Below are 12,173 nucleotides of genomic sequence, written 5' to 3'. Positions count from 1 at the left end.
AAGTATGTTTTCACTTAAGAAATAATTCATCAAAGGCCACACTTCTGGTCTGTAGCACGTTCCATGAAATGGTTGAGTAATAACCAAAGCCTCCCATTCCAGTATCCTCCTTTTATGCAAAGTGGTGAGATTCAGCTAAAACTTCAATCACTTTTGCTGCAATGCGCTTGAAAAAAAAAAAAAGTTTGATAAATTGCTCCAAACAGAATAGTCCTTGCATAACTGGAGAATATAAATCTGAAAAGGACTGTAAACCAAGAGTAATCAAAAAAAAAAAAAAAAGATAACAGGTGCAACAGAATTACTACATCTGGGAAGTTAGTAATATTTATGACTTTTTGGCAGTTTTCTATATATCTGTTGTTGAATTTAGGATTTCAATTAATGCCAGATCATCCTGCACTGGAGTCAAGAAAGTGTTAAACTGAGTCTTCCTGAGCATAACATTTATACTGCTCTGCCACAGAGCTGTGTCAGCAGCACCACAGCTGGTTTGTGGTCCTGTTTTGGTGTCACCACCCTGGGTGTCGCAGGGGCACGCATGAAGTCTTTTCTTGGCACCTCCTCCAAGAAGCCCTGCAGCTGACCAGAATCACAGAATCACAAAATGATATCCTCTGGAGATCATCTAGTACCAGCCATTATGGTGGCTGTTTTTATCATTATCTACTGGTCCTGTGGTCTTTGTTACATTATCTTTCTTTTATCATTATCTACTGGTCCTGTGGTCTTCGTTACATTATCTGCTGGCCATTGAACTCAGAACATGCACACCGTACTGCCCATTTTAAGGCTTTCTCTTGCACTGAAAGCAGTGATGCTGCATGTGTGATATGTGTGACGTGACTGGGTGCCATGGCAACAGGACTTGATGTCATAAATGTCAGATGATGAATTAATTTCAGGGACACACTAGAAAGAACAGATGCATTGTGCTACAGAATGACCTTACTCCAGAACTGCTCTCCTCTGCCAGCGAAGCAAAGGGATAAAATGACTGACAAAGTGCTCAGTGCTCCCTCCTTTGCTTGTTCTGTTGAGCAGATCCCTCTGCAGGTCATCTGCAGCTGCAGTGTGAGAGCATAAAAGTGTATCCCCAGAATGCAAAAGTGCTCCTATAGACAACTTTTTAAAGGAGATTAGTTATTTGCCCTTCACAAGTGTGTTACTATGCAGAGCTGCTCTAGAAAGATGTCCTAGACTTTCCCTGTCAACAGCTGGTAAATCTTGTTTGGAAGAAGAAAAATAGCTGCCCTACTGTAGCCTCTTCCCTTCGATAGCTCTTTTAGTCTAGCAGTGTTGCTTGCATTATTCAAGCCTAGCAAAACGAAATCTGTTTCTACAGCATGGTTATGGCTAAAGGGGTTTTGTGGTAAATGCACTGATAATAACTAACTGCACCACTGGCTTGTATTACATTGTGGAAACTTGTCATTCTAGGCATAGCCTGCAGTGTGGTAGTCGCCGTCAGCATTAACAGAATTGTTCACTTCAGTCCAAGAAGATACCACATCCTACTGGAATAAAACATACCAACAGTTTATATTGTTGAAACTTTACCATATTAAAAACCAGTAATTGAACAATTTGGTTTGCTAGCTTAACTTTCTTCATGCCAGGCTTTTGAAGCATGAAATGATGTAAAACCACTATAATGCTAGAAAACATACAACAGAATCTCAAGTACAATGCAGATTTTTCTTTTCTAATAGGGTTCCCAAAATTATAATTGTGAAGAAAGCGTCGATAAAAATTATGTTTGGTTTGTTGGTTTTCTAATATTATTTTCATTTCCTGGTTTCCAGAAATAAAACTTGAGCATTTGTTTTATACTTCTTAACTGAGCAACCTTTAAAATGTTGAACAGCTTAGCAGTTGCGTTTTGCAGGGCTTGAAATACCATCTGAATGCATACTGCATGAAGGAAAAACACCTACACTGCCGCTCCCGCTGCTGCCGTCCCCACCGAGCTGCCTTGAATTAAGTGGATCTGCACTGGGATGCGTTTTTCTGGCAATGTCCATCATACTTTAGATCTCCAAGGATCCAGCTGAGCTGCTTCCAGGGTTTCTCTTACCTCCGTCGTTTTCAGTCCACCTATGTGTTCTCCTTGCTCCCTCATCATCTTTTTCACAAAGGCTCCTACCTAGCTTGTATCCCTTCCACCCCAACACATGCTTCTCCGCAGCCTGATGCTGCTCTTTCATCTTCCATCTCTCAGCTCCTACGCTCCTGTCCGCCTCCCACACGTGGGGCATGAAGTGTTGCCAGCAGAGCAAATGAGAAGGACTAATCTAGACGACCAGAAAAAAAAAGGCAGTGCCTCTGGCATCGTGAACACTGAAAGCATGAAGTGCCGAGATCCTTCCCACACTGCTGTCCCCGAGCTGTCGGGGGATGAGGGAAGATCAATCTCTCCTCTTTGCCTAATTAAGCCACAGAACTTCCTCACTGCTGTGCAAGTGGTGGGAAGGATGTCGTTGCCAGTTCATCTCTCCTCGCTCTGGGTAGACTCCAGTCAGTCACCCACAGTAAATTTCCCCACTTGTCCTACCTACTGGCCAAAGCCTTTTTCAAGTCACAGTGGATTGAAACCACCGCGGTCCCATTGAGCATCAGGGGGAAGCTTTTGTAAGACTTTCCCCTAGTGGGAGGAACAATCACTGGAGAGAGAGCCTGGACTTCACAATCCATCTGTTTAATTTATAGTGTGTCTCAACAGTACATCTCTGTCAACTCCCTCTCTCCAACGGCAAGGCGTAACTGTAATTTAGGAGCTCAGCCATTTGAAAGACCAACCAGGCAACCATGATCTATTCCCACCCAGCAGATGAGGACGTTGCTAAGGCACTTTCTCAATTTAAGAATGATTTTATCTCTTTTTCTCTCTTTTCAGCCCTCTTTGCCAGCTGGCATCCCATTTTCTACTTTTCCAGCGGGCATTGCTTCAGCTCAGCGTGATCCTTCGGAGGGGGAGCAGTAGCCTATTTAGAGCTTAAAACACATAGAGATTTACTGGCTGGAACCCCAGAGAACAACCTAGCAAGAAGCTGATGAGGGCACTTAGCCAGATCATCTCCAAACCACCACTGTTAAAAGGACCTGATGTGCATGTTAAGTAAAATATGCAAAACCCAGCACATGTAACATGTAGATAATAGCATAAGGTAATGGGCCCTGTCTCCAAATAAATAATAGCACTCTCATAACCACAGGCTGTTCCAGTATTTTCTGTTCACTTCCAATGTCTCTGAACGGGTCATATCTATAATATAATAAAACTCCCACAGGCTGCACCAGGACTAAGATTTAGTGTTAGATCCTGGCTAAAAAGGAGGGGAAGAAATTTCTCTTGCCCTCCAACTGGCAAAAACTCTGGAATAAATGTGAGCCAGGAAGCGATTATATAAAGGCGTTGATAATTTCATTTGCATATAAAATAATAACAACAAGAACGGAAGCTAAATTATCCCATATATACAGAAACCCTGGGTGTTCGGGATTGGCTACTCATTATTCTCTTGTCATATAAAGCAATTCAGTCTGCAGCTGCATTTCTCTCTTACAAATCCAATTCAATCAAGAGAACCGAAACATCATTAGCAAACCCACTGATTTATCCACCAGTAAAGTGCTGATACAGGCTTCTCTTCCTGCTGCTAATAAATTCTCTACATAGCAGTGTTTGCTCTCTCTAGGGATCTCCCATTATTCTAATGGCTACAGGTTTCTAACTTTACCACTGGAATTTTCAAGCTGGAAAAATCTGTGACGGTGGGGTTCGAAACCTGTGGGAGTGATAGGAAAGACAGGACACAAGCCCAGAACAGGGCTGCCCAGGGAGGTGGTGGAGTCACCATCCCTGGGTGTGTTTAAGGGACGTTTAGATGGGGTACTGAGGGACATGGTGTAGGGGAGGACTTTGTAGAGTAGGGTAGATGGTTGGACTCGATGATCCCCAGGGTCTCTTCCAACCTGAATCATTCTATGATTCTATGAACATGTACCCAGTCGCTACACAGATGTGGCCACTTGTAACTGCAGGTGAAGCAGCAGGTGGTGCCTTAAAAACTAGGGTAATAATATCCTTTTTATTTTCCCTTTCTGAAATACGACCATGGACTCCTTCTTTTGCTCATCACTTCCTCTCCCTATTTCCCTCAGTGGCCTTGTCTCCAGAGCCTCACCTCCCGCTCTGGACCTTTCTCTGGCTCCTGCTCAGTTTCTTGCCTTGATTGCCATCTTGCCAGACTCCTTCACCTCTGTTCCAGCTATCCTTCTGCAGAAACGCCGCAGCTCTGGAGACCAGTGCTGGCTGTTGTCTCCTGTTCCTCCTGCACATCATCTGCTACCGGTGTCCCGGGAGGACACCTTTGAGCTCACCACAGCATCATCCTGTTGCTTGCTTTCATATGGAGAAGCCCATTCACGCTATTTCAAGGCCCAGTCACGCGCTTCTGCGTCTTTTTCAAGGTGGGCTCCAAACAGGGAAGGCCCAAGTGCCGTGGCCTTTTGGGGATCATTTCTCAAGCTGCAGTTTCCTTCTCTAATGGGCCTGGGTCATTTTGTTTGCCAGGTTCATGTGACGTTTGGTTTGCCTGTGGCCCTTTTATCTTTTAAACACAAAGAAGTTATTTCTTTGGAATGTGGGAGGCCAGAATTAATGTTGCAGTCTATATGGCAGCTAAGAAACACTCAAGTTTGGCCTGAACTTTATTTTTAGAAAAAAATGTACGAAAAGTAAGCATCCAAATCCACCGATGACAGTAGCCCATGTTTAATATAGCTGTAATAAAAAGTGTTATTGCATTCCTCTCTTGGAATGGTATTATTTTTCTGCTTGCTGAACTCCAAGAAAACAAGAATCAGATAACAAGAATCTTAAAAAAAAAAGAGATCTTTATTTTAAAAATGCTATAAATGAAAGATAAAATGATTACTAACATAAGATACTCGACACTTCCATTTATTTACTTTTTCATCTCTTCTAATTGGATCATGGATATATATGAGTGACTACTGTGTTCTGCTTTTTTATTTTTAATCATATGCTCATGCAGTTACAAAACTTCAGTGTCTGGACTGAAAATAGGAGGAAAAGGCTTATGTTTAGAATAGCTTTCTGGATTTTTTTTAAGAAAAAACTCACCATGTTTATTAATCTAGGGAAAGAGATGTTAAACTAATCTTCCAAAACCACTATTTAATATCAAATGCCATCTCGTTGTTCTTTTTCAAGTTCCTCAGTTGCATTCTCATCCTGATGGGGCTTTCCTGGAGGGGCTCTCGCTCATCTGACCAGAGTGGCTTGTGCTTTTTTATTCCCGAATGTCACATTTCTGGCAGGTTGTTGTGGTTTGAGCTGGGCTGGCCACTGAAACGAATGACAGATGCTCTCTTTTACTTCTCTCCCCTTCAGAGAAGGGAGAGCATCTCCCTTCAGGGAGAGAAAAGAGACTTACGAGTTCTAAAAAGTAAACTAAGCTACTTTAATGAAAATATTAATAAAATAATAAGAAGAAAATAATGAAATATATACAATATATACAAAATCATGTCGAGCTGTCAGGATGATGATCACATCACTGGCAGGCAGCTGGATAGCAGCATTTATGTTGTGCAGGATGGCAAGCTGGAACTTTGCATCCAAGAAAGTGATGGAACAGAAGTGGTTGTTAAGAAGGTGCTGGCAGGAGACAGCATCCCCAGCCTTCTCAGCATTCTTGGTGTTATCACATGTCACCCTGCTCCTTATAAAATGGTCTCAGCCTGAGCAGCCATTCCGTTGATAATATTGCGACTTCCAGCAAATGCCTTTCAAGATGTCTTCCAGAACTCTCCTGAAACTCTTGTTAGAGTGGTACAGATCATCATGGCAAGGCTGCAGGGAGTGACACTCTTGCTTTGCACAACTGCCTTGGTCTGAGTACTGAGCTCTTCAACTGTCAGAGCCAAGCCATCCCACTCATCTCTGTGGCAAGTGTAACATCTGGAGGAAGTTTGAGCAATGCAGTAAAAAGGCAAGTGTTTGATGTATCAGAGGAAGGTCCTGGAGAAAAGTTTGCAAAAGCTGGGAAAGCACTGGAAATAGATACATTAAAGATTTCTGGTACAAAAAACTCAGCATGTTTTCAGAAGGTGGCTTTCTTCATCTCTGTATGCAGGGTCTGCAGAGGCTTCTAAACAGTTCTAGCAGTGCTAAGTCAGATATGGACATGGCATATGAAAGTGCCAGAGTGTACTTTGGCTCTGAGGGCACTGCCAGCAGTCTTGTGGGCAAGTCAATATTGAAGAAGACTGTGATGGCGACATAAACTCCTCCAGCAGTTCTCCATTACAGTGCTGTGCAAGATTCCTGTAATTGCAAACATATGATGGATGCCATCACCAAAGCAGCAAAGAAACACGTCAACTTTAATAAAATTCAATAATCCTTCATTGTTGAATGGCAAAGTGAGGCTCCATCAGGTTACTGCTGGGACTGTGCTATCAAGGCAAGGAGATCAGAATGTTTATATTTGTGGTCTTGAGGATACTTCACATGTACCAATGGAAGATAGACTCAGAGGAGGATGCCTGTCTGTTCATTACCCATCCAGAAGAACTCATAGGCCAGCTCGCTGTCCTGCCTGGGGAACCACTGATTTTTCACCATCAAGGCCAACTGAGACTGCAGCTTCCTGTCTATTTCCGAGTCCCATTTCTATATGACAAAGCAGAAGCAGCCAAGCGTCGTTGTCGGTGTGGCCCACACTGTTGTGAAGAGCATGTCACTGTTTGTTAGGCAAACTGACTTTGCCCTGGATTGGATGGAGGTTGAGGCTGGAAAAGCTGTTTATAGGCAGGGTGACAAGTCAGACTGCACATCATACATTGTGTTGGATGGTTGACTTCGCTCAGTCATATGGATGGATGATGGAAAAAAGCACCTGACAGGTGAATATGGACTCAATTAGAGTGGTAGAGACATTAACCCACCAACCTAGAGCCACAGTAGTACACACAGAGATTCAGAACTTGCCAAACCCCCAGAGGGAGCACTGACACCTATGAAATGCAAATTCCCCCAGGTTGTGACTGGACTTATTCACTCACTGGACTAGAAGATTCTTGGCAGTCTTCAGCAGGGAGGTCATCCTCTTGGGTTACACAGCTTGAGTAGCAAGTGGCATGCTGGAAATCCTGCCAGCAATCTCTCCACAGCAGCACTTATGCTGGTGTCTGAAGAGGTGCCACGAACAGCTTTTACTCAGGAGCTCAAGCATGCTCTCAGTGCTGTGGGTCCTGCTTTGCTGCTCACCGATGGTAACATCCAACAGGGACTTGGTCCTGCTGCGCTTGATAGGATCCATGAATACCAACCAACTAGCTGGCTGGGACGGCAGGAGGATATCCACTGTATTGTACTCTACCAGGCAGCACCCTTACTCCCTGGACCCAACACTGCATCTGGCAGGCTGACTGCACCTTAACCATGGGACTGGGAGGCCAGGCATCTACTGTTGAAAAGCTGGAGAGGATGCGGGAGGCACCACGGGGATTTCTGTTACCCACCAGTGAAGAACCTGCCGGGTTGCACCAGCCACCGGGTTGCCCAGGCCACCCATCCTCTGCAGCCTGTTTGCACCAGGCTGCTGCACTGCTGGGCACACTGAGCAAGTCACACCGCTGCTGAGTTACTGAGTTACTCTACACATTACTTTTTTGCCCCAAAGCACAGTTCTGAGTATAGCCATTTGCTAGAACTGGACTGTGCCAAGCGTGAAGAGCAGCACAGAACCAAAAAAACCCCATAGTGTATGGGGGGGAGGGAGGGAAACCCCAACACAAAACCCAAACCAGCATTTTTAAATGTATATTGGTAGAAAACTAAAGCTGGGTAGCCTGTTATAACAGAGTTTAACTCAGCTTTATGATACAGTTTAAGTCTCAGGCACCATTCATGTTTACAAAGCAGAATTAAAACCTTCTGTCGTAAGTTACGAGCTTGTGCCTATTGACAGAAGTGAAAAAATGAGAACTAAAATGAAATCAGCTGGCTGTTACTCAGCCTCCACTGCCCAACTGGATCAGGAAAAGTGTTAAAATGAGTCCTGCAATTTTCCTTCCCAGCTCTTTGAGCTTGATTTTCAGTTTGCAAAAAAAGGCACCTGAGAATGTTCTTAAATGCTCTCTGTGCTTCCCATCAAAGGAGTTTTCTACTTCGGAAAAAGAGAGCAAGCCTTGTCTCAAAATGTACTTTTGCCAGGAATTCTGTCCTGATTAGGCTGCCTTGGAGCACTTTCTTGGGTGGGTGCCATACTGAAGTTGTTGGATGGCAGCCATGAGTTCAACACTCTTAAAATAAAGTCTATTCCCTTAATTTGCAACTCAACATAAAACTTAGGGTAAGTCTATTGATACCACTGGAGGGTAGGGCTAACATACATATGTATGCAATTATTTTCAGGATATTGCAATAAGTACGTATATGCTCCCACAGAAGTTGCTCTGAAGTTGAATACTAATGATCTTTGGGTATGCATTTGGCCCCTGTCTGGTTTCTTCATTTGCAAATTATTCCACATTCAAATCTCCCCACTGGTACTAATGAAAATGTTGGATAATCCATACATTTGAGCCAGCTCCTCCTAAAAACAGGCTGGCCTCTCCAGCCCACACAATCCTAGCCCACAACATAACAAGAACTTAGCAAAGCACTTCACTAAATGTTTATAGCCAGACCTGCTAGACTGAACCCATCATCCCTGACCAAACTCAAGTGCATTTTTGAGCCCAAATGTTTTAGAATGAGGCATGTGGAAGAATGCCTTCACCAGGATCATTTTATTGTGACCCGGATAGCAGGAGGTAAGACTTTTCTTTCTCTCACTTGGAGAAAGAGTTGTCAGCATCTCTCATCCACGTTTCACAGATCCATTGGGGAGGATGAAACGGGGTGGGCTACACATGGAAGGAAAAGTCATACCAACTTGTATTTTTCCTGTGTAACAGCCATCCAGTTTTAGAGACGTTAGTTTACCCTTTCACTCACAAGCTTTCCGCTCTGTATAATGCTCCCGAGCCCATCCACCCTCTTTCAGACCTCATATTATCTCCTACATGGTTTCTTACCAGGTGTGGGTTACCTACGTGGCATGCAGAGAGAGAAAGACACAGAAGCAAGTGTGTGTATCCAGAATAAAACCAGTTAATATTACCTTTCTCTTCCCTCTGGTATCTCCCCAGATCTCTCATGGACCCTCACAGAATAGGCATGTACATAAGTGCAAAACACTGTTCTTATGGTAAGGTCCCTTACGTAGAGCTAAGTGAAAGATGATTCTTTAGTTGTCAGAGGTACTAATCTAAAAATTAATCCTTCATTTTCAATGATATCTTCTAATTAGGTTTTTTGTGTCTTTAAAACTGCAAAGTGACATTGGTAATTCCACAAGTGACTTGGGGTATATGAAACAGAGATTAGTCTATCTTTTAACACTGAAGATGTATTTAGCACTCTGTAATTAACACCAAAATGGTAATCACTAATTTTCAGATAAAATTAACTATGGTTCATTGGGAAAAATTATGCATTCTGTCGAATATATAATTATATCTATTCTAAAGCAATCACTGCTCATATTTACATATTGAGAAATGGTTGCTGGAAATATGACCTACTTGGTAATAAGAAACAGTTTTGATTTTGAAGAATATTTATTCCTTACACTATCGTACCTGAATGTGAAATTCCAGGAGGAATACCTACATGCTGGCTAAGCTATCAAATTACTTCTCGTTTTTATCTTTTCCTTTCTCTCTTTCCCCCCAGACTACACATTACCAATGATCTGAACAATTTTGTTCAGCATTTTGCTGGGTGAACTTCGCAAACAGCTCTCTGCGGCGAGCACTAAGAAGGGGTTTTGGTAGCAGCGGTTGGAGTCTAAAGCGGATCAGCTTCATCTAAAAGGTACAAACGACATAGGAGAGCATGAGTCATTCCCCTTAATCTACACCGAGATGCTGAGTTCAAAACACAAAAAGGTCACCTCTTGGCACGCAGATGACAGTACGGAGTGATCCAATTGTCAACTTATTGCTCTTTAATATCCGTGGCCTCTGTAATGCCGCTTTGAACAGAAGATCACATGGGAGAGAAAAACCCCAGCATGCCTCGACGGTGCGTGGAATCACAGGAGCTGAAGACAGAGAGGATGGATGAACCCTAAGAAAGGCCACAGAGAACACTCGCTACAACTAAAACCAGGTTTTATCACTTCTGATTCCCTTAAATATAAAATTCACTCACGTTAACATTTAAAGGGAGGCTGTTTTATGAGTCCCTCATTTTATAAGGTTTTGGAGATTCGCAGGATTTTTGCAAAATCAAGCGTAGGAGTGGCATCCTATACACTCCCTCTGATCCTCTGGAAACTGGCAGTGCCTGCTACTCACTGGCACTGCCTGTGTAGTAGTCAGAAGAAGTAATATTTGCAATTAACCCTTAGCTTCAGTATTAGCAGAGGGAACCATGGGAGGGGGCTCACCTACAGCCAACGGTAGGACACGGTGTGAGGTGAGAAGCGGGTGTGCCACCAGAACATTTTATTATTAAACTATCTTTAACGCGACTAAATGTTTAGTCAAAGCTAAAACATTAAGTGGAAACCCTGGCTTTGATTCTGCTTTTAATTGGGAAGGTTTCCACGTCTAGGGCAATCTGTCTAGTTAGACCGCCTGAGGAAAGACAGTAGGAGTGGAAAAGAGAGATGAGCAAGCAGGTAGCAGCAGTTACCACACCGTTCCGTCCACGCAGAAAAACAGGGATTTGTTTAGAGCTACGATGGTCTCCCGTGGAAGAAGTGGGGAGACAGATGGAGCCTGGTAGATTAAAACAAAAATATGAAGAATTACACGCAACCAGCCTTCAGTTGCTCTCGAAATCTGTTTCACCACTGATTGCTGGAAATGGTGAAATGTACGCTGAAATGCGGAATTTCAGACTGGTACCATGCCCTCAGTTACAACCGATGAGACTCTCCCTTTCCATCTTACCTCTCCTTGACTGATGTTTATATTGAAGTTTAGCTTCAATTTCTCCTCCAAATCAGATGACCTCTTTAAAACGTCTCCAGAGAAGAATGCTCTGCTCCAGACTAGGTTAGGAGAGACACCAAGAATATTGCTGCAGAGAGTGAAAGTGTTTCTTGAAATACCTGATATCATCACACAAGTATTAGGGTAACACTACAAAGAGAGAAATGTTTGCAGGTTGTAACCCAAGCTATGGAAAAGGCTTCGAGCACCCAGCGTAGCCAATGAATGACATTAATCAATGCAAAATTCTAACCTTCACCTTCTCTTTTGCAGATCAAATTTGCAATGGCACCAGGCCATTTTATAATCCCCTTGGTGCCAAGATTGTTTTGATCAATCTGCCTTCTAGCGTAACTCACAGCTGGCCTGGAGCACTACTCTGCTGCTACCAGCTATAGCACGCAAGGAGCCACCCAGCTACCAAGACTTGCTGAAGTGCTGCATGCTCCAGCCTTTCTCTGCTTTGCACTGTGTACTTGATAAACAAGTAAGAGCGTGGACTAGAATCCAGTTGTAAGCCTTTCCCAACTAGGGAAGTACCTATTTCTACAGACAACTTAGTTCTGAAATGAAATCCCTTAGTTTCTATTCCTAGCAGAAATTCCAGCTAAGTATTCCTGCCTTCTTGACCTCATCTGAGTATTGCAATGTAGTTTTGCTTGAGGAAACTCTGACGTCAGCCCTGTCAGCTTCTCTCTTCAGTTGTCAGAGAATCGGTATCTCTGTGAGTGGAAATCCCCATTGACTGCTGAGCCATAGCCAATATTTGGACAGCTGTTCTCTGCTTTACTCTTTGGAGAGAAAAATGACCAACATTTGTGAGGATGACAGAGAGCTAATAAAGGACAGCGAGTCTCCTCTCACTGCATACGTGTTAATATGGCCAACTCCTTCCGCACTGCCATAGGAACGTCTACCCCATACTATGGAGAGAGCACGTAAACCCAACCCAGACAGCACTGACCATGTTGACCAACTTGCCCTTAGCAACTAGTCCCACAGATTTCAATGCTGCAAGTTACCCCAAAGTGCAACCACAGTCAGAATCAGGGACGTATTTTTCAGCTGATCCTAATATGAACCAAGCAGTA

The 12,173-nt window shown here is 43.4% G+C and overlaps 1 protein-coding gene across 2 annotated transcripts in view; it reads left to right on the top strand.

Annotated features, from left to right (window-relative positions):
- Positions 1–9,933, top strand: part of GEMIN8 (gem nuclear organelle associated protein 8) — a 42,384-nt gene extending 32,451 nt beyond the window's left edge. Inside the window, exon 6 of one of the 2 annotated variants that reach the window (XM_014960440.1) lies at positions 9,815–9,933. In XM_014960440.1, coding sequence (XP_014815926.1) covers positions 9,815–9,866 — 52 coding nt within the window. In that variant the 3' untranslated portion in view covers positions 9,867–9,933. Of the gene's footprint in view, positions 1–1,440; positions 1,780–9,814 lie in introns of those variants that run through there. The other variant, XM_014960441.1, reaches the window with a different exon arrangement.
- Positions 9,934–12,173: the final 2,240 nt, after the last annotated feature.

This window comes from Calidris pugnax, unplaced genomic scaffold (assembly GCF_001431845.1).
Source record: "Calidris pugnax isolate Ruff unplaced genomic scaffold, ASM143184v1 scaffold188, whole genome shotgun sequence".
NCBI classification, from domain to species: domain Eukaryota; kingdom Metazoa; phylum Chordata; class Aves; order Charadriiformes; family Scolopacidae; genus Calidris; species Calidris pugnax.
This window is presented reverse-complemented; position numbering and strand designations above follow the sequence as displayed.